Source organism: Balaenoptera acutorostrata, chromosome X, assembly GCF_949987535.1.
Source record: "Balaenoptera acutorostrata chromosome X, mBalAcu1.1, whole genome shotgun sequence".
In the NCBI taxonomy this organism is placed as follows: Eukaryota; Metazoa; Chordata; class Mammalia; order Artiodactyla; family Balaenopteridae; genus Balaenoptera; species Balaenoptera acutorostrata.
Genome location: NC_080085.1, coordinates 14,421,286 through 14,448,279, shown reverse-complemented (window position 1 = coordinate 14,448,279; position 26,994 = coordinate 14,421,286). Strand labels below are relative to the sequence as shown.

Below are 26,994 nucleotides of genomic sequence, written 5' to 3'. Positions count from 1 at the left end.
GGCGTGGAGAAGGAGACACAGTGCAGTGGCTGCTGGCTCAGTGAAGGAGTCAGTCAACAAGGCAACTAGGAGAAAGGGGCACGAAGGCCAGGACCAGTCGAAGCTGGAGGAGCTAGAGAGCTCTGCATATAAGAGGAACCTGAACAATCTTAGAACTGGGACCAGAGCGATGAGTCTAGGGAGACAGATGGAGAGATGAGGCTGGAGAGAGGCTGGGACCAGACTCACATGGTCTCGAAAACCAATTCATTTAGACGCTACCAGGAAGAGCCATAAGAAGCCATGGAAGAATGTGAACCGGGGAGTGATGTGACTGGATTTGTGCCTCGCAAGATGCACTCTGCAGGAGTATAGACAACGGATTAGGGGAGAACAAGACAGGCAAACACAGTGACCAACCGGAAACCGCTTCCATGCACCAGACCCTTGGACACTGACGTCAGCCCAGACCCCACCCACCATGACCCCAAACCTCGGCCACTGTGATTTGGACAGTTGGCCGTCTTCTCTAAGGGGCCAATCTCAGCAGAATCACTCTCCCTGGCCCTGGTGCTCCCCCTTCGCCTCTTCCTGCCAGCCTGTCCTCAAGGTCCCAGCATGCCTTTCAGCAAAGCCCACGGGGGCTGATGCCACAAAAGAAGAGGCAGTCCTATCCCGTCTTGCACTCTCCATAAACAAAGCTCATTAAACATCCAGCATTACACCAGGAGACAAGTGCCACTGAAAACAAGGACAGGCCAGTAAAGGTGACTTTCACCATGGCCTTAGCAGCCAGACACAAACAAACAGGCTGTCAGAAAGACAGGCAGCACTTATCTAGAAGGCCAGGGACAACCACTACAGAAATGTCACTAAAATAGCCGGCCTGTCATGGCGGCCCTGAAAACATAAGGTACTTGGAGGAGGGGGCTTCCATCGGAGGGATCCACTCAGGCGACCTGGTTCCCAAGCAGAGCTCAAGTCCCTCGGCCACAAAGGAACAGATGTGGCTGGGAGTGAAGGACACTCCGAGCAAGCCAAGAAGAAAAAGATCACGAAGGGCCTGGGGCAGATTTCTATTTAAAGCACAATCTTAAAAGGGGACAGATTCTTATTTTTATTCATCCCATGTCCAAGTGCAAAGAAACAGCAGTTTATTCCCCACATTCATCTCTTGCTCCCCTCTGACCGACAATGTGGCTTTGTCATTCCATTGGTGAGATGCTAAAATGCTCCAGGTTGCCCTGGTCTTTACGTCCTTCCCCAGGCGTTACTAATGGAAGCCGGGCTACAAGCGCCAGCAGGAATGTGCCCCGTAGCAGTACTTTCGACCTGGGACTGTACCACCACGAAGGGGGGGGGGGGAGAAACGAGGCAGGCCTACTCTCAGTGGTGACCACAAACATGCCACCTCCAGCTGGGCTCTGAGCCTGCCACCTTTCTCCTTGCCCTTGGTCAGCCCTTGTGACAGAGGCTGGCTAGCTGGTGAGCACACCTGTTTCCTTTTTCTTCTGGGACACACGAGCAGATGGTATGCGCCAATCTCCCCCGCAAGGAGGTGTGGTCATGAGACCCCGTTCTGGCCAGTGCAATGTGAGTGGAAGAGAACTTCCAGGTCCTCAGCCAGGCCTAGATCACAAAAACTCTCAATCCTCCACTCTCCTTTCCCCAGCCAGCAGCTGAAAGAAGAGGGCGCCCAAGTTCTCAACGAGGGCAGAGACAAAAGATGGAAAGAACCTAGGTCCCTGAGGCACCACTTGGAGAAGAATCCCCACCAAGAATGGTGACCTGACTAGGACCAGACAACTGGATGAAAGAAACTTTTCTTGTGCTCCGCCACTGAAAGTTGGGGGCGGCTTGTTGCGGTAGCTGACCTAGCATAACTCACACAGCTCTTTCCCCCATTCTTTTGAGTGAGGATTCCAAGTTGTTACCATTTTCCTCAAGTTTCCTAACATCCATCCGCTACCCCTCACAAAGAACTGCACCTTTTTTTTTTTTTAATTGAAGTATAGCTGATTTACAATGTTGTGTTAGTTTCAGGTGCCCAGCAAAGTGAGTCAGTTATCCATTATATAATATATATGTGTGTATCTTTTCCTTATTCTTTCCCATTATCATTTATTACAGGATGTTGAATATAGTTCCCTGTGCTCTACAGTAGGACCTATTTGTTTATTTTATATATAGTAGTTTGTATCTGCTAACTCCAAACTCCTAATTTATCCTTCCCCCCCACTATCCCCTTTGGTAACCGTAAGTTTGTTTTCTATGTCTGTGAGTCTGTTTCTGCTTTGTATACAAGTTCTATTTGTACCATTTTTTTAAAGATTCCACATATAAGTGATAGCATATGATGTCGCTATGTTGTTTTCTATGTCAGTGATTTTAACAGCTTTATTGAGATATAATTTACACACAACAAAATTCACCCTTTAAAATTACAATTCAGTGGTTTTGAGCATATTCACAGAGTTCTGAAACCACCACCACTATCTAATTTCAGAACATTTTCACCACCCCTAAGAGAAACCCTAAACTCATGAGCAAGTCACTTTCTATTCTCTCCATCCCCCAGCACTAGGTAACCACTAACCTGCTTTATGTCTCAATAAATTTGCCTGTTCTGGACATTTCATATCATCGGGACCATACAGTACGTGTTCTTGTATGACTGGCTTCTTTCACTTAACATAAGGTGTTCAAGGTTTATCCATGGTTTATCCATGTTGTAGCATGTGTCAATCATTTGTATTATCTTTTACCACCTTTATTGCCAAACGATAATCCGTTGCATGGATATACCACGTTTTCTTTATCCATTTATCAGTTGATGGACATTTGGGCTATTTTGACCTTTTGACTACTACAAATAATACTGCAATGATCATTCATATACATGTTTTTGTTTGAACATATGTTTTCAGTTCTCTTGGGTATATACACACGTAGGAGGAGCATCGCTGGGTCATAAGGTAATTATGTCTAACATCTTGAGTAGCTGCCAAAACTGTTCTCCAAAGCTACTGCACTATCGAATCCTCCCACCAGCAATGTATAAGGGTTCCAATTTTCCACATCCTCATCAACACACTATTGTCTTTTTTATTTTAGCCATCCTAATGGGTATGAAATGATATCTCGTGGTTTTGATCGGTATCAAGCATCTTTTCGTGTGCTTATGCCGACTTTTATGTCTTCTTTGGAGAAATGTCTATTCAAATCCTTTACCCATTTTAAAAATTAAATTGTCTTTTTCTGTTGAGTTTTAAGATTGTTTTATAATTCTAGATACAAGTCTGTTGTGGGTTGAATTGTGCTTCCCCCCCACCCCGGCAAATATGTTGAAGTCCTAACCCCCAGTACCGATGAAAGTGAAATACATTCTTTGCAGATGGAATCAAGTAAAGATGAGGTCATACTGGATTAGGGTTAGCCCTAACTCCAATGACTGGTATTCTTATAAGAAGGCCGTATGAAGACACAGGGACACTGAGACAGACAGAGAGGAGAGTGCCACGTGAAGAGGGAGAATCATGTGTCTACAAGCCAGGGAACACCAAGTATTGCTGACAACCACCGGAAGCCAGGACAGAGGCAAACAAGGATTCTTCCTTAGAGCCTTCAGAGTGAGTATAGCCCTGCTGACACCATGATTTTGGACTTCTACCTTCATAAACTGTTAAAGAATAAATTTCTGTTGTCTTAATCCACCCAGTTTGTGGTAGTTAGTTACAGCAGCCCTAGGAAACTAATACAAAGTCTCTTCTCAGATATGTGATTTGCAAATATCATCTCACATTTTGTGGGTTGACTCTTCAGTTTTTGATGGTGTCCCTTGAGGGCCAAAAGTTTTTAATTTTGATGAAGTCCTATTTATCTATTTTTTTCTTTTGTCATTTCTGCTACTAGTGTCATATCTAAGAAATCACTGCCTAATCCAAGGTCATGAAAATTTACTCCTATGTTTTCTTCTAAGAGTTTTATAGTTTTAACTCTTAAATTTAAGTCTGTGATCCATTTTGAGTTAATTTCTGTTGTAATAATGTGGGGGAGGGAGGGGTTCAACTTATTTTGCAAATGGATATTCAGTTGTCCCAGAGCCATCTGTTATAAAGATGATCATTTCCCACACTGAATTATCTTAACACCCTTGTCAAAAATCTAATGACCATAAATGTAAGGATTTATTTCTGGACTCTTGATTCTATTCCATTCATCTATAGGTCTATCCTTACACCAGTACCACACTGTCTTGATTACTGTTGTTTTGTTATAAATTTGGAAACTGGGAAGTGTGAGTCCTCCAACTTTGTTCTTTTTCAACATTGTTTTGGCTATGTTGGGTACCTTGCATTTCCATATGAATTTTAGAATCAACTTATCAATTTCTGCAAAAAAAAAAAATCAGCCGGGATTTTAATATGGATTGAAACCAATCGGTATATCAATCGGGGAATACTGCCATCTTAATAGTATTAAGTCTTCTGATCCATTAACATGGAATGTCTTTTCATTTATTTAGGTCTTCCTTAATTTTCTTTAATGACGTTTCATACTTCTTAGTGTACAAGTCTTGCACTTTTGTAAAATTTATTCCTAAGTATCTTATTCTTTTTGATGCTATGTAAAAGGAATTGTTCTCTTAATTTCTTGTCCTTGTCTAATTGGTCCTTGCTAATGTATAGAATACAACTGATTTTTGTATATTGATCTCGTATCCTCAAAGCTTGCTAAACTCATTTATTGGTTCTAATGGTTGTGTGTGTGTGTGTGTGTGTGTGTATGGATTCCTTAGGAATTTCTTTAAACAAGATCATGTCATCTGTAAATAGAGATACTTTTACTTCTACCTTTCCAATCTGAATGCCTTTTTTTTCTTTCCTAATTGCTCTGGCTAGAATCTCCAGTATAATGTTAAATAGAAATGGCAAGAATGGACAGTGTTGTCCTGTGTCTTATCTTAGGAGGAAAATCATTCAATTTTGCACTACAAAGTATGATGCCTGCTGTCAGTTTTCATAGATGTACTTTATCAGGTTGAGGAAGTTTCCTTCTATTCCTAGTTTGTTAAATGTTTTTGTCAAGAAAGGGTGCTGAATTTTCTTGAATGTTTTTTTCTGCATCTACTTAGATGACTGTGTGGCTGCACCTTCTAATTACAAAGGTAATAATGACCACTAAAGAGAAATTCAACTTCCAGCCCTCTTCCCCATCATATTTCACTATAATAATCTGTTTACCCTTCCTCCTTCCCTTCCAGACTGTGAGTTACCTGAGGTAGGGGCCCACCTTAGACATATTTATATCCTCAATATCTAGTCATGTGTCTGCTACATAGGAGTCACTCAATAAATATTTATGGAAATGATGAGAATCAGAGTAACCAAGAGCTGAAGGGTCCTTTCCATGGAAAGGGCTGTTGATGCAAAGACTGTGACTGGGATTAAGGTAGGGATGTTCTTAAGGTACAACGTCCCTTACTACAAGCAGTAAATACCATCTGTCTCAAACACCCAAGTAAGCAAGAGGCCTCATAGTATATAGAAAGAGTCATGGCTATGGTCTTCTTATAAAGATGGCTTTGGAACTAGATAGTATTTTCAAACACACATTTTTCCAGTGCCCAAATTAAGAAGAGAAGACATGGTAATAACTCAGTATTCTTGTGGTAGATAGCAAAAAGGGCAATGATTCTTCCCTTCCTGTAACCACAACTCTTACAATTCTCCAATGAAGAAGCAGAGTCTCTTTCTCCACCTCCTGAGTCTGAGTTGGTCCTGTGGTTTGCTTTGACCAGCCCTAAGCCTAGGCCTCAAGAGGTTATGGATATTTCCCTGCTGGAATCCTGATCATGAGACATTCCGGACTCAGTTACCTGCTTACCCCCAGCCAATTCCCAGCCATCCCTCGGACGGAAGGCCATCATAGACTGGCCTGTTCTACCGTGACTTGCCAGTGGATCAGCAGCTCATCACCGACATGAGTGAGCTCAGCTGAGACCAGAAGAACGATCCCAGCTGAGTCCAGCCCAAATTGCCAACTCATAGAATTATGGCCTAAATAGTGGTTGTTTTAAGCTGCTAAGTTCGGGGGTTATCTGTTACAAAGCAAAAGCTAACTGAAGTAATGTATTTATGCCCACATAAATTAGAAGACCAGGTCTATTCCTGGATTGTTAACTAACCAATTTTAAAACCTTGGATTAGTCACTCCACCCTTTTGGGCCTCACTTTCTAAACCAGAGACACAAGGAAAGATGGTGAACTGGTCCAGTGTTTTGCAAACATCATTAAGCAGACAAGGCCCTTCCTCAAATGATACTCTACAAGGAACCTCAATATATGAAACAGATAAAAAAGGACCTGCTCTGGTTCTCAAAGAAGCTAAACCCCATCTGTTCAGCTTTCCTCTAACTCCCCCCTCTTTCTCCCACCTCCACTCCCTGAAGTGGCACCCCAGAACTCTGTGGATAAAGTCTGGAAAGCATTGAGCCATTCAGTTTTTCTAAGGCTTCTCTCGGGCTAACATTCCGTGATTCCAGGCCTGAAGGGGAGACTTAGTTTTGCATGAATCAAGCCAGGTTGGCCCCTCTGGTAGCACTGCCCACACTATGTGGTAATTAGTTGTTTACTTGTTTGTCTGCTCTGCCAGACTGTGAGCAACTCAACTATACAGACTGCTCTTCCCCCTTTTAGAGTTTCTTCCCTACCCCCATGCTTGCCACTTGCCCCACAGTACAAAGCATCTGGCCATGTAAGTGGATGCTTAGATAAATGGATTGGTAGATGGGTGGATATATGGATGGATGGATGGATGGATGGAAGAATGAATGGATGAACAAATGACTACATGATTGGATAATTCATCGGATAATAAATGAATAAATAAATAAGTACATGAATAACTTTGACATGTTATTCACAATCTTTCAGAGATAGAATGAATTTTAGTCTTCTCCCTTAGTGGAAGGCCAGGGCTCCAAATAACCTTTTTAGCATTGTCAGATTACTCTCAGCACAGTCTGAAACAACAGTAACTAAATTACTACCTCTTGGAAAGCAACCCCAGTTATTTTCTCAGATTTCCTATCATTAATTCCTTTCAAGGGCAAGAAGCATCTCTCATGCCCCAACTCTGAAAATGCCAGCCAGCCTCTCCCCAGCCCCAACCGTATGGATCACCCCCCCCACTTGGCAGTTGGCACACATGCCCAAAGATTTACTCGTGCCCTACATAACAGAACTTTCTGCAGAAATCTCTGCCCCACTTGTCCACTGTTTTCCCAGAGAAAGCTCACTTCGTATGCTACCCACTTTGGTTGGGTGGCCATGATGCGGGTGGGTCTGCAGATTTCCAACTGTGTGTTGAGAGCAGGAAGCCCACAGCGAAGTGCACTGACTCAGGCCAGGGCTTCTTCCTGTCCTCCTTTAAAGCTTCTGCTTCCTGCTCTAAGTTCTTAATGACTACTTTCTATTTAAAATCATCTTTAGCTTTAAAGGAGGCTAAGTTTGACAGTGCTGTAAGGCAAGATAATCTGGCCAGAAAGTAGTCTGATGAGTTTAATATCTATTTCTTTTAAGGTGGGGAATGAGCATAACAAAGTGCAATCTGGAACAGAAACAGAAATAAATCCCAGAGAACTGATGCAGCATCACTGGGGTAAAACAGTAAGCGGGGATGCCTGGTGACCTTTTGAGTTTGAAGAGATAAGGCCATGTTTCACTGTCTTGTTATTCTATTATTTAAACTCTGTGCCTCAATGGATATATTTGTCCTGCCATAAAGTTCTTTAAGGTCCCCGGAACACCCTGCATGCCCAATAATCATGGTGTAGAGTAGGCATCTTATTTTATACAATCAATACATTCCTTAAAAGTTGCAGGGTATCAATTTGTTTTTCAATGGAATCGTTGTCATTTTAAAATTTTCGTTAGTCTTTGTATTATATAAGTAACATGGAAAAGCAAAAAGGACCTCCCTTCTCAAAAAGAAAAAAAAGTTATCTAGTATAATCCCACCTGCCAGAGATCACCACTGTTAACATTCCAGAGCAGTGTTTTTCAAACTATGGCTTGTGGCCCATTAGGAAATCATGAAATCAACTTAGTGGGTCATGACCAGCATCTTAAAAAATGAAACAGAAAAAAGGAGAAGAGGAATAGAATTGGAATAAAGTAGAATACAGGAGGGAAGGATAGAATAATATAGTAAAGAAAGGAAAAAATAAATATATCAGAATGCATTACATAGAGAAAAGTAGTATTGTTGATAAAACTATTGTCTCAGCTACAGGTATCTACTGGATCACAAATGTAAAACATATTTCTCACTGTGGATCATAATCAAAACATGTTTTAAAAGTACTGACTTGGTATATATCCTTCCAGACATTTTTTCCCTATATTCGTACATCTTCTTAATAAACATGCAATAATCTGCATACTATTTAGTAGTAAGAGTTTTTAACTTTGGAATATAACATAAACATAATTTTGAGTTAATAAATACCTATTTGTATCATTTTAATGGCAGTAGACTATTTCACCATTCCAACATGTAGTAATGTTGTTTGCTGTACTAATGTATAGTAGTGTTGTTTGTTTGATCAATTTTCTATTGCTAGTCATTTAATGTATTTCCAATAATTCTTAATTATAAGCAACACTGAGGCATCTATACATTCTTTTACTTATATACTTATTTTCTCAGGTTAAATTCTGAAGTGACATCTCTGGCATACAGTTTTTTTGTATATTAATTTCATAAAGGCCAACTGCTTACTAGAAAATTTACACCAATTCCACACTTCTGTCAGCAGTGTCTGGAAATTATACCAATTCACACTTCCATCAGCAATGTCTGAAAGTACCCTTATACCCACCCCCCCATCCTCATTCCCACCCCAAACCTGACCATTATCAGTATTTCATTTTGGCCTACTTGAATAAATGAAAAAAATGGCAATTTATTTTATTTTGGCTTGATTAGTTATCTGAATTGAGGTCACTCACAGTTAATTTACACCTGCCTTCAAGCAACACTACAGAATACAAATAGGCAACCACTGAGCTAGGAAAGAATCCTGTGTATCCAGGAGGTGAATCTTTTGGGTGTAGGTAGTAAAGGCCTTGATATAGAAAATGACTCCTGCTACAGCCAATGCCTTATTTTACCCAATCTACTAAGTTACCCTCAAACAACTAATTAGTTACAGCCAGACACGTAGCCACTGCCTGGCCCCAGCACATGTCTTAACATCCAACAAAGCCATATGCCTGCCATCAGATGCATGGCTGGTACTCCTTGATTCGTGAACCTTTCTGTCCAGACATCCCAATCCCAGCAGCCCTTCTGAGCATCCAAGGTCCCACCTGGACATCGTCTGCATGTCTTTTTTTTTTTTATGCCTCTGCTTCCCCATCATAAACTGGAGGCAGAAGCCTATCTCAGTGGTGATAAGGAGCTGGGCAGCGTAAACAGAGGACCAAAGCTGAAGACAGAGAGCCATGTCTGGATCCTGGCTGAGGCCCTTTTAAGCAGTGTGCTCTTAGAGCCACCAGGAGAGCCTCCGTTTCCTCATCTACAAAAAAACTCACATTTCCATCACAGCATTTTGAGGGGCTTGTTAAATAACATGAATAACATGTACTAGCAGAAAGCAGTCACACAACAAATGTTCAGGAAACGTGAGTGTGCCCGCGAATTTGCTTGATGTCCGCCTGAACACGTCCAGAAGAATCTCCTTGATGACAGTCAGCTCAGACAAAAATTCAGCCATTTTCTAAAAACTAGGGGCAGGGCTGGCCACAGAAAAAAATTTCAGGGGTGAAGAAGAAATTGTAGGCCCTGGTCTCGGCTGTGCCCCCCAGAAGGGAAGGGCAACTCGAGACAAGCAGTGGATTTAAGCAAGAGTTACCCAGGTCCTCAGAGTAAATCTGGATTTTTAAAGGCCTCTTATTCTGCATAAAGCTCTTTTGCATTTCACACCTGGTTGGTAGAGAAGAGCATATCCTGGCCCCAGCTGCAACTTCTGACCTCACAGAGCCGTCTCACCAGGCCTCCAGTTTTTAAAAGCCAAAAGTCAGTTACAGTCTCCTCTGCATTTGAAGAAAATCTGGGTTAATGGTCCGAAGCAGTTCCCTCATGGAAAAAATCAGCTCACTTATCCTCTAGCTGGGAAAAGGAATATAGCAAAGTACAGTCAAGTTGAAAACCATGTTCAAATTTATCATAAAACCCCCCTTTCAAAGGCCCAGCTCTGTGTCACTCGGCGGCAGGGTTCCCCGGGGCCTTCTCACAGCCACTTTTCAGACTTAACTGTAAAGGCTTCACACACCTTCACACCCAAAGGAACCAAACGTTCCATCAAAACACCATGCAGCCGTGGGGCTTGAAGGAGAAGGCTCAGACTCAAACAGTCAGGCCTCAATTCTCCAGTCTTGGTCATTTCAAACCAAAGAGTGAGAAAGCCTGGGGGGCTGGGGTGGGGTTAGGGGGGTTACACTACTCATTGAGTCCAGGACTTCTAGCCTCAGCAATGGAGTCTGGGAAGCTGAGCCTGTATCGGAGGTTTGAAAGAAAGTCCGGGGGGCGGCTTTTTAGAACTTGCTTGAGGCCTTTTCAACCCCCAGAATCCACAAAGTTCCGTCTAGGCCGGGTTGCTACTTTGTGGATCAGATATCCAAGGCCCTGAAAGCAGAGCCACAAGAATCAACCCTCTCAGAGGGACGGAAAGGCTTCCCCCTCTTCGTTGTCTCTTGCCCTTCTGAGGAAATGTTCTGCTTTGCCTAGATTTTGCATAAAATCTTGACAGTAGGGGCAAATAGAGGAGGCAACTCCCAACAGCGCTAAAGCTAATCCCTCCAAGGGATTAGAGGACTCATAACTCTTCTTCCTCCATTCCCTCCCCAAGGGAAGGAAGCAATCTGAAAATCCAAAAGGATTCTCCTTCTCACAGAGGAAGAGCTGAAGCAGCACCAGTGAAGATTCCAATGTCAAACTCTGATTACAAGGAGTTTCCAAGTGATCTGAAACATAGCTTTGTGAACAGCCCTCGTCTGAGAATCAAAAGGCTCCATGGCTATGCTTTAATATAAAAAGAGGCGGGGCTTCCCTGGTGGCGCAGTGGTTGAGAATCTGCCTGCTAATGCAGGAGACACGGGTTCGAGCCCTGGTCTGGGAAGATCCCACATGCCACGGAGCGGCTGGGCCCGTGAGCCACAGCTGCTGAGCCTGCGCGTCTGGAGCCTGTGCCCCGCAACGGGAGGGGCCGCGATAGTGAAAGGCCCGCGCACCGCGATGAAGAGCGGTCCCCGCACCGCGATGAAGAGTGGCCCCCACTTGCCGCAACTAGAGAACGCCCTCGCACGAACCGAAGACCCAGCACAGCCAAAAATAAATAAATAAATAAATAAAATAAATAAATTAAAAAAAAAAAAAAAAAAAAGAGGCGGAAAAAAGGTCCTTTGAAGTAAATCACATTTCCTTCATTTTAGACACTCAAACTTTGCCATTACAGATCAGGCATAATCTTTACATTCCAGAAAAGTAGAACGAAACTTTTGCTTAGCCTAGAAGCCAAGAGACGGCAAGCAATAAGAACAGTCACTGTCAGAGCCTTGAAACATCTTACTGAGGAAGACAGTTTTGTAAAACTACAAGGCAGGGAGTTTTCACTCAAAAGAAAAGTGTAGGTACGTTCACCAAAAGACAGGAACTAGAATGTTCATAGCAGCATTATTCAGAATAACCCAAACAGGAAACTATCCAAATGCCCATCAACAACAGGATGGACAAATAAATCATGGTATAGTCATACAAAGGAATACTATACAGCAATGAAAATAAATGAACTACACTTACATACAACACAGATGGGTCACACAAATATTATTTTGAGCAGACAAAAAAATCCATACATAAAAAAGCACATACTGGATGATGACACAACAGACCAAAACAGACGGTTAGAAGTCAGGATAATGGCCAACTGGGTGGGGAGCGGGGGGCATGCTTGGAAAGGAACTGGCAGGATTTCCAGAGGGCTGTGAATGCTGTTTCTTATTCCAGGTGCTGGTTAAAGAGGTATGTTCAATGCGTAAAGATTCATTGAGCTGTATATTTATAACTTGTGCACATTGCTTTGTATTATAATTAGCTCTTAAAAGTTTTACAAATATATGTATATCATTTTTATATGGTGGGAGAGAAAGAGAATGAATATGAATGAATTCTTTTGGTTCCAGGTAGCAACATTTCTCTAGAAACTAGAACTCTGTTAACAAGTCTTTATTTCCATTTGCTTACTTGAGGAAAGCTGTTACACTGCTCTGGGCACACACAGAAACTCTATGTCTCTCAGGGAAAGAAAAAAAAAGACTCTACATTTAGAGCCCCTTTTATTCTGTGAAAGTACTTTGGAGTACTTTCGTCATCTGTTCATTTTCAGGAAAACCAGTCGTTTTTTCTCCCTGCGCTGTATCTCTACATTAGTCAGGGTCAGCTAACTGCTGTAACAAATATCCCCTAAATCTCACAAGAAAAGTTTACTTCTCCCTTATGTGAAAGCCAATCAGGTGGTGGCAGACAGCCTTTTATGTGGTGATTCTGGGACCCAGGCTCCTTCTGTCTGGTGGCTCTACCATCCTTTAGGGCCTTGGAGTCCTCTGCTAAATCCTCTGCATGCAACCAGCACAGTGGGGAGGAAATAAACTGCAGAGGATCAGGTAGGAGCTTTTATATGCCCATCCCAGAGTACAGCAGTATCCCATGACATGAGTTAGGCTAGCCAAGCCAGAAAGCGGGCTGAGATTCTTCTGTTCTCATTTGCACCCTGCATCCAGCCAGCCAGAATATTTATGCTGGTTGAGGAGCGACAGGGGCTGGGTTTTATCCATTTTCACATCTGTTTCCTTTACCCAAGCCCCCTGATCATAATAATGATAAAACAACAACACAAATAGTAGCATTGATGGCATACAGGCATTCATTAGCACTTACTATGTATTCTGTGTATATGTCACACACCGCTGGACCTGTCTATGGATTGATTCGCTCAGTCTTCACAACCATTCTCTGTGGTGAGTCCTAACACTATCCCCATTTCACAGATAAGGAAACTAAGACAAAAAGACTACAAATTTGTCCAAGGTTGCATAGCTGGCAAGTATCAGAACTGAGAGAATCAAAGGCCAACACATCCTTTCACTAGAAAGGCAACTGGGATTAGGAACACAGCCTGTGATCATGACAAAAAATCCCAGACCCTCAGGGTACAAACCTTGAACCCAAGCTTCCTAAAGAGGGCTTGATCCAACCAAGTTGAATAGGCCACAGAAAAGTGTACAGAGCAACTTGGAAAGAAAGTCCAACCTGAGAAGTAAAGGAGGGTGTCTCTTTGGTTTGGGGTTTTGTTTTTTTTTTTCCTTCTCACTCAACAGCTGTTAAAAACTGTGAATCGGCAAATCAATCAAGAAAACCCAAAAGGGCTTCAAATTGACCTTGACCAGCCAATACTCTTAATAGGCTACACCACTCACTGTCTTTACTCAAATGAGTGTGTAAGTGAATCTCATTTCTCACTATCACCTCCCACCCTAACACCAGCCTGAGATTCGCCGGTCTTAGGCTACAGGGAAAGGGTTAAAATAAAGCCACACAAGCAGCAACCTTATGCAATATATTTTCCTTCGTGCAACTGGATTAGTTTTAATTAGCGAAAGCTCAAACTTTGCCAGATGAGCACTAGTGACATCTGATACCTGAGCAGGGTTCCAAAATCTCTTCTCTCACACTGAAGGCATTTAACCCAAGTGAAACTCTCCGAAAACCTTCCACGACATCCTTCCCGGGGTCTCTTCTTGGTTTGCCCACTTTCCCCCAACACTGCCCCAAACTTTGAAGCATCCTTCTCTCCTATTTATGAAGCAGAAAGCCCCATGACTCTCACATGGAAAAGGATTTCTGTGGTATTTATTCATGCTGCACTCTCCCCGCCCCCAAAGTTCATCCCTAGAATCAAAGTCTCAATAAACATATGCCATCTTGTAAATGGGAGCACTTCAGGGGTGAGGAGGGGGCTGGCTGAGGCAGCAGAACTTTGATGCGAAATTCACATGGAAAACACAGCTTTACTCGCATTATTAAAATATAAATCCATAGTGGGAAGCAGCCGCATAGCACAGGGAGATCAGCTCGGTGCTTTGTGACCACCTAGAGGGGTGGGATAGGGAGGGTGGGAGGGAGATGCAAGAGGGAGGAGATATGGGGATATATGTATACGTATAGCCGATTCACTTTGTTATACAGCAGAAACTAACACACCATTGTAAAGCAATTATACTCCAATAAAGATGTTAAATATATATATATATAAATCCAGGCTCGAGGAACAGAGTCCAGATGCACTTTGGAGAGAAACATAAATATTGATATTATATTCTAATGAACATTGTCTCAGTGGCTGTCATCCTTCCTCATAGCTCCTAGTTCTTTCCTCCCTCAGTTGTCTAGTAGTAAAAATCAAGAGTAGCTGAACTCCCGAGTAGGGCTTCTTATTCCACAAATCTAAATGCACTTAGATATAATAATTAGAAATCACATTTTAAACAACTTTCTTCATCCTCCAGCCAGGCTTCAAGCCTCAGCTAAAAACAGTTACAAATCAGCATTCCCTGCTACTTAAAAATTTGCTTAAGAGTAATTAGTTCTTTTTTTTTTCCCACCTCTTTTAAAATGTTATTTTAGCTTTATCTTAGAAAAACTCCTACTTCTAAGTTACCCCTGGGGCCTCAGAGGCCAGATTCTTATCCTTGTGTCAAGCGGGGCTCTCCCTAGAGCTCAGCACCAAGATGTCATCAACAGTCAGCGCCATCAGACCAAAGTGAGGAAACTCCACTGTCCCAATTTGTGTTAGAAATCTTTTTTTTTTTTCTTTCAGTCTTTTTTTAATTGGGATACAACTGCCATACATTATATTAGTTTCAGGTGTACGACATAAAGGTTCAATATTGAGAGGACTTTGAAGATCTACCCTCTTAGCAACTTTCAAATATACGTTATTATTGACTATACTCACCATGCTGTGCATTACATCCCCAGGACTTTTTTATGTTATAACTGGAAGTTTGCTCCCTTGCAAATCTTAAACATGGAATCTCTAGTTCTTAGTCTGATCCTACTGGATGGTCCAGAAGTTTCTGTGGAATTCTTATCTTCCATGCCCATATTCATACAGCAGGCCTGACAGGGAGCTGGTGTGAAGGCACCAGAGTTCCAATACTGTTTTCTAACCTCAAAAGAGTACTATCTATCTGAAGAGAGGGAATAGTCTCCATCTTAACAGGAGGGTGGGTTACACAGGTGAATACAGTTGTTAAAACTCACCAAACTACGGCACTTGAGAGCTGTACATTTCACTGCAAATTATACATTGACTTTTTATTTTTAACATCTTTATTGGAGTATAATTGCTTTACAATGTTGTGTTAGTTTCTGTTGTAAAAAGACTATCCGTTAGGACACCTTTTCAATTGTTCCAAGACAGCAAAATAAGATTAATCAACAAGACTCTAAGAGAAGTGCCTGCCTCGACATTCAGAAGTGGCTGTGCAAAACGCATTAGAGGAATGAGAATGTGTGAGAATTTGCTTTTGCTCCTCCTAGCAGGACTATGACACGTTATAACACGGCTTCCCTTGGAGCAAGCCCGGCAGAGTAAGGGGTGGGGGGGTCCTTTCCTTTTCAATTTTATGCCCTTCTGTGTGGGCCGAGGTGCCCAGTCCTGAACCTGAAACAAAAGACGCCGACAGCTCTAAGCTGGATCCAACCGCTTCTCATTACTTCCACCAAACTACCGCTGTCTCTCACCAGGACAGCCTCCGACTTGGTCTGTCTGCTTCTACCCCTGCCTCTCCCACAGTCTCTTCTTGACCCAGTAGCCAAAGTGATCCTTTTAAACTCTACGTCAATCACGTTACTGCTATAGGCTTGAAACCGTCCAGTGAGTCCCCGCTTCACTCAGCAAAGGGCAGAGCCCTCACTCACAGTGGCCTACTGCACTCTACCACGCCGAGCCGCCCTCCAGCCCCCCTCCCCGGCCTCCTCTCCTCCCTGCATGCTCCAAATCCACCACACTGGCCTCCTTACCAGCCCTCCATCATACAGGCATGCTCTCACCTCACGGCCTCTGCAGGATCTCCAGTTTCCTCTGCTGAAACGCGTCCTCCAGCCCACTACCTTATTAACTCCCTCACCTTTTCCCAATCTTCACTCAAATGCCGTTTCCTTAATGAGGCCCACCTGACCGCCCCACTGAAAACAGCAACCTCACATCAGTCCTCTGGACCGCCCTCATCCTGCGCTAGCTGCTTTTCGCCCATAACACTTAACACCTGCTGACGTGCTTTGTAATCTTAAAAGTAATACTAGGTTTGTTGTTTATGGTTTCTCTCTCTCCTCTGTAAACTGTTTAGAACTTTTTGTTCACTGGTGAAACTCAAGGGCCTAGAAGAGTACCTGGAATACAATAAATGAATGACTCTGGATGCTAAGATCATTGCTCATTTTATTTTGATACTTCTCTGCATAACAAAAAGAGGCCACAAGGAACACAGAGATCTTAATAGCCATCTGACCACACAGAGGGACAGAGAACTGCTCGGTCAGCTGTCTCCTTCCCCCTGACCCAGCATTTCACAGATTCAGGCACAGGTTTACACCTGCTTGGAGAAAATTAACACAGCCCTCCCACTCTGCATGATCCAATTATAGTACCAATAAAATAACAGCCAATAATTACCAGGGGCTCACCATGGGCCAGGCACAGCTCTAAGTGCCTCAACACCTGACTCCTTTGGCCCTGTCAACAAACTGATGTAGCAGGTACTGTTTTTATCTCCATCCCATAATACACGAAGAACAAGGACCCAGGACTTGAAGCACGTGGTCTAACTTCAGCATCCATACCCTTAACCACGTACTAGCTTCCTCTCGACAATTAGACAAACCAGATACCTGACAACCTTGCTCAAACTGAGCCGAAGCAAACGCCCAAGGCTGTGAATTCCAAACCTTTCCTGAAGGAACAGAGCCCAAGGACATAAAGTTCTCACCACGTATCCTCAAAGAAAGGCAGGGACAAGCACTTGGATCCTCTGCCTTGGACAAACCAGGCACTTTGGAGCCAGAGAAATGGACTCTAGGACCCAGGGAGTCCCCTTGCCGTCCAGCTTTACAGTCCTTCGATGGCTAACACCAAAGCAGGTTCCCCCAAATAAACTCTTTATCCATTATACACAAGAAAATTTAAATAGCCCCTCTGATGGCTGTGAGTCCAGTTTGAGCCAGACTAACCTCATTTCCCTTTTGAGTAGGGTTATTAGACTGGGAGATCAAAGGAATGCTACAGACATATGGTATCTTGATTTCAGCAAACCATTTGACAATCACTCATGATGATAGATCTTGTGGGCAAGGTGGAGAAATGTGGTTTGAATGGGAAGGTGGGGGGAGCATTCGGGGCTGCTGCAACAATGGTACCCAAGGAACAGTGATTAATAGACGTCAGCTTGGAGGGATGTTGTTAGTACCGCCTGCCAGTGGGCTCTGGCCTTGAGTCCATCGGAACAATAATTTTATCAAAGATGTGGGTGATGGGGTAGCATCATGTTGAGGATGTCTGCAAAGAGCAAAATGCTGTGGGCAGTAGCTGACACACTGAATCAAGATTTTAAACCATCACCACTGATTGGAAATGAAAGAGCAAAGCAAGCAAGATTCAATTTAACAGAGACAATGGGGGAGTCTTGTGAAATTTAAGTTCAGAATACCAACTACACAAATGGGATAGAGGAAGCCTCATGTAAAAGACCTGCCACCATAAAGGAAAGGGGTTTGTTGGGCTATAAGAGCAATCATGCACCAGTGGGGTCGTGCAAAAGGTTAAGGCAACAAGGGCCACCTTAGTCCTGGGGGGGGCATGCAGATGGAGAAAGGAATGGGTACATTCCTGTGGCAGGGGGCAACCAGAGTGGAAGGGGATAGGAAATGTGGCATTAAGATTCCCGGTTGAAGGAAGTGAAGCTGTTTCACCTGGGATGAAGAAAGCTTAGTAGGGACAGTAACGGTCACCTTTAGACACTTAAAGATGTCCTGGAAAAGAGATTATAAGCAGATTCCATGTGGCTCCAGACAGCGGATTAGGACCGAAAGGCAGGCGCTGCCGAAAGACAGACGTAGTCTCAGTGTAGATAAGGATTATTTGAGAATGGGAACTATCCAGCAATAAAGGTGGGGTGTGGGTGGCCACTCCTAGGAGTCTCAGAGGGCATAGAAACTAGATGGGCTTCCACTTGGGACATCTTTAAAAAGAGTCCCACCCTGAGTGGGAGGTTGGATTTGACGGACGCTAGGGTCTTTCCCAACTCTAAGATCCCAAGACTGTCCGACTCTCGTTAACTTCATTTTGCTCTTGGTTAATTTCACTTTGAAGGACTTGGGCGTTTCATAATTAAGTAATTTTTCAGCATACGGATGCCCAGGTCCTCAGATTCCTATTTCAGTACGCTCAAACCTTCTCATGTTCATTAATAGATTGAGGGACAGACATGAGCGTCAGAAACAAAAATTGACCCTGCCTGTCTTAGTCATTTACAAAGATGAGCTAGACAGGGTCTCTGCCCTTTGTGGGCTTACAGTCTGGTTAAGAGCGCTCTCCAAAACCTTATTTCAACAAATTTAGACCTTGGAATGAGAGACTTACATTCAGAAACCATTCTCACCTCATTATCTTTTGTTTTCACTTACTATCAAGATGTGATTCATGAGGAATTCTTGATGCAAAAAGAACTTGCAGGAACTTTTGTGATTAATAGTTTGGTCTTGGGATACTCTTCCCATGATTGTTTTTAACTGAGTGCCCCAGAAAATCTTTTGGTTCACGACTTTTACTAGAGTAAAAAGAAATTCAACTGAACCATCAAAACAAAATTCCAGCTGCATTTAAAATTGTCTTTGTACTTAAATTTCAAAGCACTGGGAATTACCTGGCAGTCCAGTGGTTAGGACTCTGCGCTTCCACTACAGGGGGCCAGGGTTCGATCCCTGGTCAGGGAACTAAAATCCCGCAAGGCACGGAGGCGGCCACAAAAAAAAAATTCAAAGCGTTCTATGAAGTCAATGGATCTTTAAGACGTTTGCGCTAACATGGGACAACAGGAAAGATGTCATATGTGATTGGAACTTAAAGGTAATGCCCACTGTAGACTAGAAGCCCTGAGACTGAAGATGTTTCTGAGCACTTATGTGGAATTTACACTTTCCTGATGGCATTGTGTGGAAAATGCCTCCACAAACAGGAAGAAAGGAATCTTTATTGTTACCATCTTAGCAATATCAGCCCAACGGAACCTCAAGAATTTCCTAGGTAAAGTAGTTTGGTAGTTTTGATTTAAAAGCCCAATCCAGGGACTTCCCTGGTGGCCCAGTGGTTAAGACTCCACGCTCCCCATGCAGGGGGCCCGGGTTTGACCCCTGGTCAGGGAACTAGATCCTGCACGCCGCAACTAAGAGTCCGCATGCTGCAACTAAGACCCGGCACAGCTAAATAAATAAATATTAAATAAATAAATAAATACCCAATCCAGTACAACAAGAAAAGTCTAGAAAGAAATGTGCTGCTGTTACTGGTTATGAGGAAATTACACCCATGAATTATTAACCCTTGAAAGATTGCTTTTTTCTCAGTAGCTCCGTGATGGGTTTAAAAGCAGCTTTTAATGGAGCTATTCGGATATCATAATGCCTCAGAAAAAGTCGCTGAGTAGAGCCAGGAGGAAAAGACACCTAACCACAGTTACGAAAACATCCCCCCCAAAAAAACACATTAACCAGACTGCAAAGGGTTTTTGTGAGTGGTAGAATGAACAGAATGGGGAGGAAAAGGATTATCTTTCCAAAATCAGGCTGAACCCACAATTAGCACTGCCATACATACCGACCCCAAATGATCGATTCACCCCACGTGTAACTTCCTAGTCTACTTCTGGGTTTAGCAGTTCCTAGGTCTGCTCTGGCTGAAATTACGCATCTCACACAGGGAGTGTGGATCTCTCGGGGCCATCATCACTGGCCCATCCCCACAGGACGATAAGCAGTACTCTCAAAGGCTGGCCGAGGAAACGCTGAGGAACTGAGGGGGTGTGTCTTGGTCATCGTGGACCTGAGCTCCTTTCGAGCCTCTTCTCACCTCTGAAGCACTGACGATCTCCTCCTACGCCAATGAGAGGTTAGACTGTGAGCCCACTACAGGGTAGTAAGTTATTTCCAGACCCAGCACAGAGCGTCTGGAGGGCTTGGCCATGTGTCGAATCTAATAACCCTCGGGGAAGGAGTTTAGGGAAAAAGAATGAGAAGCATCACCTCTACCACACTCTCAGCCCTAGGTCTTTGTCCTCACAGTTCAAAGATTAAACAGGTTGTTTTGACATGGGTTCTCCCAGACCTGATGAGTACAAGTGCAAGTTCAAGTGCAAGAAGTTTTTGTGGGAGGCGACCCCAGGAAGCACCCATAGGTAACTGAGAAGTGAGACGGAGAAAAGAAGGCAGTGAATACACAGTGTGTTTTCAAATAAGTCACCACTGTGGGCAACTGCAGCTCAGTCCTCTGGGGAACTCTGAGAGATGGTGTGGATTGTGCCTCAGAGCTCTCTCATCCAAGGGGCAAGGAAGTGAGGCCACTGGCCCACCAACGTCCCGTCCATCGTTGACTGAGTACTACTTCAGAGGCAATGATTCGCTGGCACTTCTGGCTTTCCCTGTGTGCAAGGCCCAGCGCGGTCCATCAGTCAGAAAAAAAAAAGCCCTAGGCAGAGTCACAGGAGTTGGCAGTAAGCAGCCATCAGAATGAGAGGTGAGGGCTGAAGGAATCTAGCAGGGCGCCAACACGGTCTGCTGTCCAGAAGGAGAAAAGCTAAGATAAAGGTCAGCACAGAGTTCTAGAAAACTCGGAGGCGGGAGGTGGCAGGCAAGGAATCAGGTTCCACTTCACAGAGAAGATGACGTGTCCACTGATTATCAAAGAAAGAGCAGAAATGAGCCAGTGAAATGTTCCAGAAGAAAAGAGTAGTATACACATTGGCCTGAAGAATGAGAAAGCCTGGCAAGTTGGGGAACAGCCAGTAGTTCAGTGTGACTGGACTGGGGTGGAAGGTGGGGAAGGCAGGGAGGGACATGACAAGTGGACAGAAGCGTATGGAGAAGGGCCTTGATTTTAATATTGTAATTCCCCTGGATTTGTGCAGCAACGTGTGGGAGAAAAGTCTAATGTTTGGGAATACAGTTTGTGCACTCAGACCTGGACCCTAATTCTAGGCTCCAGCACTTTCTAGCTGTTGCTACCCAGAGTAAGTTGCTAATCCTCAGTAAAGTAGGAAAAGAACTCTCATAGAGTCACTGTGAAGATTAAATAAGATGATTCATATAAAATCTTAGCATAGGGCCTGACATAGAGCAGAACTGAATAAATGTTAACTAAAAATAAAATAAATCTACTCGCTAGATGACAAACGTGTTACTGCAGTGAAATGGGAAAATGATGGTCTTTTCAGGACATGGCAATGGATTAATTGTGCATCCACATGGAAAAAAATGCATCTTGACCCCTACCTCATACCATTTGTAAATATCAATTCCATGTGAATCATGGATCTAAATGACAAAGGCAGAACAAAAAAAACTTCTAGAACATAGAAGAATATCCTCATGACCTTGCGGTCAGTGAAGAATTTAAGAACAAACAGAACAGAGCACGAAGACCACTAACCATAAAGAAAAGGATCCATAAATTGGACTACATAAAAATAACAACTTCTGCTCACCAAGAGGTAACACTAAGAGAGTGAAAAGGCACACAACAGAGAGAGGGTAATTGCAATATCTATAGCTCACAAATAACTCATATACACAATATATAAAGAACTCCTACAAGACAAGAAAAAAACATACAAAGAACCTTACTGAAAAGTGAGTAAAGGCCTCGAACAGGTAATTCACAAAAGAGAATATTCAAGTGGTCAAAAATATATATGAAAAGGTGTTCAATCTCACAAGCCATCAGCAAAATGCAAATTAAAACCACAATGAGATTTTTATTAGCTACCCACAGAGTAGCTACAATTAAAAGACCATACCATAACTGTTCTATCTTCATCCTCTCTTATGTGGCCTTCCTCTCCACCCCTCCACTTAAACAGCACTTAGCAGGGCCACTCATTGCTAACAACGTACCAAGCTCAATGGTCCTGCCTCGGCGCTCATCTTCCTCTCAGAAGCATTTGACCAAAATGATCCCTCCTCCATTCCTGACACACCTTCTCCTGGCTTCCATCATACGATGCTCTCCTGATTTCCCTTCTAGCTTGCTCACTGCTCCTTCTCAGTCTTTCTTCTCCTCTACTAAACTTCCGAAGTTGGACTGCCCTAGGCTAAGTCTTGGTCCCCTTTTCTTTACTCTCTACATGGTCCCGAGCTCCAGGGCCTCGCGTATCGTCTCTACCCTTATGTCTCACATCTACATCTCCAGCCTGGACCTCTCTTTTGAGTTCTGAACTCACACGTCTAATTGTCTAAGACACAAGCAGCTCAAGTTAACATGGCACAAACAGAAAAGCACTGATTCCATCCCCACCCCCAAAGATAAAAGATCCACTCTTCCACGAACCTTACCCATTTCTGGAAATGGACCTTCAATCAGCTGTTTAAGCCAAAAACAATAACAACACTGGGAGTCATCCATAATTAGTATTATTATTTGCTCTTATACCCTGTACCCAAACCAACTGGTAAGTCCCGTCAATTCTATTTCCAAAATGAATTCAGAATCCGAGCGCTGTTCACTGTCACCCTAATCCTAGCCACAGTCACCACTCACACTGTCTAACTGGTCTACCAGCTCCGGACTTGCCTCCGGGGTGACTTTGCTGAAGTGTGTGTCGGATCATGTCACCCCTGCAAAAACCACTCCAGCCTGCCTCAGGGCAACAGGAAGCAGCTGTCCAAGGATGAAGCAGCATGGAGAATGGTGATCCGGGTGGGAAGGCTATACAGGGGGTATGGAGGCAACCAGACACATTCAAAGGGGGAGAAAAGAGAACTTCGGTCACTTCCAGGCTTCCTCTCCCTTTGAAACTCCCCTAGGCCTTGAGCAATGCTAAAGGGAGATGCATGAGGTAGCAGATGCCACGGGTACTCCACCCACACACAGCCCCTCTCCCCTCCCCAGGCAACCCCTGCAGACATTCCCGTACACACCATAGGCTTTTCGCATCTCTCTACCTGGCCTGGGAGCCTGCTGAGCCCACACCTGGGACAGGCCCCAGGCACCAGGGAGTTCATGCTCCAGGTGCTCTCCATCAGAGAGGGATGGAAGTTGCTGGAGAAATACTGTAGCTTCCTCACTCCTCAGTGGGACACTTCTGAGGTGTGTGCTGAACCCCAGTTGCCCACTTCCCCACTCCCTCCCTGTGCTTCCCGGGATCCCCTCTCAAATAAACTCCTTGCACAGAAATCCTTGTCTCCACCTCTGCACACTGGGAAGCCCAAATTACGACACAATACTGTGCTTTTCCTCCCGAAGGTAATGCCTTTTATGACATCAAACAGGAACAATGCCATCCTAAATTTATCTGGACAAGAGAAGAGAGAGGTCTGTGCACAAAGTATGGAGATACCGTTTTAGGAAAATGTAAAAATAATAGATTTTATGTCTATCCCTTGTATTATATGAGCCCCATCTTCATTTATTTATTCATGTATAAATATGCACAAATAGAGTATATGTTCATCAATCGTATGCACACACCAAAAATCCCCTCTTTTCTCCATTCACCATTAGTTTATACTCCAAACAGTGAAAAGGATTATATTAAATTCTGGGTACGTAACTACCCACTCCTGCCTCTAAAGAAAAAGGGGAGAAGGGAACTCATTCTGCCCCATCGCTGACTTTCACTTGTGAGAAATCTAAGGTGCAGTGGGTCTCACACACACACACACACGCACACACACACACACACACACGCACACATACGGGAAATGTATGCACCACTCAACAGTCTGCAAAACTTCCCTCCACTTCTTTTGAAGTGAAATCACCACTCACCCCGACCACACTCCCCAGATATCAGCGCTGTTGAAAGTGAAGGGCCGGTCCCTGCTGTGTGGTTTGAGGTAAAAAGGAGGCAGGATTAAAGCGCTCATTTCAAGTCCCAAAAGTAAAATACGACTTGGCCTACGGCAGTCCTAATTCTTTCCAGAACTCATCCCCGGAATTGCCCTTTTAAACAACCAGTCATTAACCCAACTCCGGGTCTTTTTTAGCTGCGAAAACCGATCGCGCACATCATTTATTCATTACGCTTATTATTATTGTTATTGCAGAAAAGCAGCGAATTCCCGGGGCGGGGTTCAGAGGGGTTTTTTGGGGGGTGGGGAGGGGTAGGGCGCGAACGGGGCGGGAGGTCGGTTAGGAGGCTGTGCCGGGTTGCGGGACTGAGGTGCCCGGAAGTCCCCGGGGAAGGATGCCGTGAGGGCGCCCCCGCCCCGCGCTCTCCGCGGCCACCGCCACCGGCGCAGCTGCTGCAGCAACCGGGGAAGCTTCTTATGTAAGTCAGAGTCGCTGACATCACCTTCGCTGCGAGCGTCGCAGCCGCTGGACTAGGCGCCAAAGGACCGGCGTGCTGGCTTACGGCCCCCGCCCACCGTCCGGCTGTTCCTAAATGACTCCAACGCCTCCCGATTTAGCCAACCGTGCGCCAGGGGACTCTCCTGAGCGCCAGAATGACATTTATTGGGAGCCCTGGGATGTCGCAAGAGTGAAGTTAACGGACAGCAAAGGTGCCCAGGGGTCTTGTACACACGGGTGAATTTGGGCGACAGTCCACGTTGGGGGAAAGGGAGGGGGTGGAACGCCTCCGAGATTCTCGGAGGGCAGATGGCACAGAGAGCCATTTAGTAGGAACCCTGTTCTGTTCAGGGCAGAAGAGATGCCCAGGGGTCTCATCGATCTCCCCAGGGCCCGGGACACTCCTCCATCCACGCCCCTCCCAGGCCAGAAGGCTGGAGCAGAGCGCTTCGGAGTTCACTCCGGGAGGCGAATGGCGCCGCGCTACGTCGCACACAAACGCAAGGCACAAGTTCGGGGCTTGGTGCAGCCCGTGAGGTCACAGTAAGACGGACAAAACCGCCACGGCGTTGCAGAAGCCCTAAAAGGACACTCACTGCTCCTCGAGCGCCCCAAGCACGCACTGGGGTGGGGGTGGGGGGGACTACAGGGCTCCGGGATGGGCTGCTGGAAACCACAGAAGTTGCACCAACCTCCCGCCCCGCCGGGGAGGGACCGAGAAATCGAGCCCCAGAGGTGAATGACAGGCCCCTCTGTCTCCTGTGTCCCCATAAATGCTCCCTCTCAGCCCGCGTCTGCCTTCGAGTCCCGAGACTGCCCCTTTAACTTTCTCCCCTCCGCGTCTGCGTCCCTGCCCCGAACTCCGGGAGGCCCGGGGTGGGTCTCAGGGGAGGCAAGCGTAAGGTGCAAGCTGCAGCGGGCGCGGCGCCGGGATTGCGGCGACCGCGGAGGGCGCGAGGGTGCGGCGCCAACGCGGAGCGCCGGGCGGGCGGACGGCGCGGGTACTCACGCACTGCCTCCTGCTTGGGGTCCAGCGTGCCGAGCACGCGCTGCACGCCGCCGAGCTTGCCCTGCAGCGCCCAGACGCGACGGTGAGTGAGCTGGATGTCGCTCTCGAGCTCCTGGAAGAGGCTGCACGCGTGCCGGGCCACGTCCGAGAGCTGCCGGAGGACGCGGGCCAGCGCCGCGTTGCTGACCGCGCACAGGTCCAGCATGAGCAACACGGCCGCGGCCGCCGCCGAGGACGCCTCGCCGGCCGCTGACGCCGCCTCCAAGACCCCTGCCGCGCTCTCCTCGCCCGCCGCGGGTGCCTCTCCGTGCGGCGGCAGCGCCTGGTCGGTCGGCGCGGGCAGCGCGCGGGGCGCGCGGGGAGAATCCTCCGGCGCCGGCGCCACGGCCTCGTCCCGTCGGCCGGGCAGCTGCAGGGGCGGCGGCGGCGGTTCAGCGCTGCCTCTGTTCGCGTCCTCCGCCGGGTCAGGCGCCGGGCGTCGCTGCCGGCACAGCCACTGCGGCTCCACGATCCGCTTGGCGAAAGGCATCCCGCGCAGCCGGGCCGCGACTTTCTGGTCTCCTCAAAGCGCCCCTGGCGAGCGGGGAAACGGGCGCGCCCACCTGGGTGGAGAGGGGGCAGGAGTCGGGCAAAGGCGCGTTCGGGGAGTCCGGATACGCAGGGGGCTCCTCGCTCACCTGGCCTCCTCCTCGTCCCCGCCCTCCCCCTAGCAAATCAGTCCAGCCGCTCCTCCTCCGCGTGCACCGTTCCCTGAGGACGATGACAAGCGCGGGGCACAGAAATCCCGGGGCGCGCCTTGGCTCTCCTCACTTGCTTCCAACCCGGGTCGGCTGGCTCAGCTCCATCATTCCTGCGCTCGCCGCCGCCGCCCCGGCCGCAGCCGCCACCACCGCCTATATAAATGGGCGTGTGTGTGTGTGTGTGTGTGTGTGTGCGCGCGCGCGCGCGCGTGTCTGGGTGGGTGGGTGTGTGTGCGCGCGCCTCAGTTTGAAAGTACCCCGGCGCAGGCCTCTCCCCGCGCGCCCCTCGGCCGCTCCGGGGAGCAATTGCGCCCGGGATCTCTCTCCCTCTCTGGGCTGGAAGGAGGTTTCGGAAAGGCGCTTTGAAAACCCGGAGAGAGGAATCCGCCTCCAGCCCAGGCGCAGGAGGCGGCGCGGGGGCGGCGGGGCGGACGCAGAGCAGGGGAGGGGAGGGGTGGGGGGAGAGGCCCGGGCGAGCGGGGCGCAGCGCCCTGTGCGGCCGCTGGGAGTCACTGGTGGCCTCGCCTCTCCAGGCTTGTTCTGATGCAAAGACACTTCCTCGCATCCGAGGGGTGAGGATTGAG

The 26,994-nt window shown here is 46.1% G+C and overlaps 2 protein-coding genes across 3 annotated transcripts in view; one reads left to right on the top strand and one right to left on the bottom strand.

The window, feature by feature from the left end:
* The window catches only part of LOC103016224 (tripartite motif-containing protein 44), a 238,848-nt gene extending 213,640 nt beyond the window's left edge, over positions 1 to 25,208 (top strand). The window contains exons 2-3 of the mRNA XM_057538573.1: positions 24,781 to 24,873; positions 25,087 to 25,208. Coding sequence (XP_057394556.1) covers positions 24,781 to 24,873; positions 25,087 to 25,208 — 215 coding nt within the window. The remainder of the gene's footprint in view (positions 1 to 24,780; positions 24,874 to 25,086) is intronic.
* The window catches only part of NHS (NHS actin remodeling regulator), a 353,067-nt gene extending 326,323 nt beyond the window's left edge, over positions 1 to 26,744 (bottom strand). For both annotated transcript variants that reach the window (XM_057537623.1, XM_057537624.1), the window contains exon 1: positions 25,671 to 26,744. In XM_057537623.1, coding sequence (XP_057393606.1) covers positions 25,671 to 26,199 — 529 coding nt within the window. In that variant the 5' untranslated portion in view covers positions 26,200 to 26,744. The remainder of the gene's footprint in view (positions 1 to 25,670) is intronic.
* Between the last annotated feature and the right edge of the window lie 250 nt (positions 26,745 to 26,994).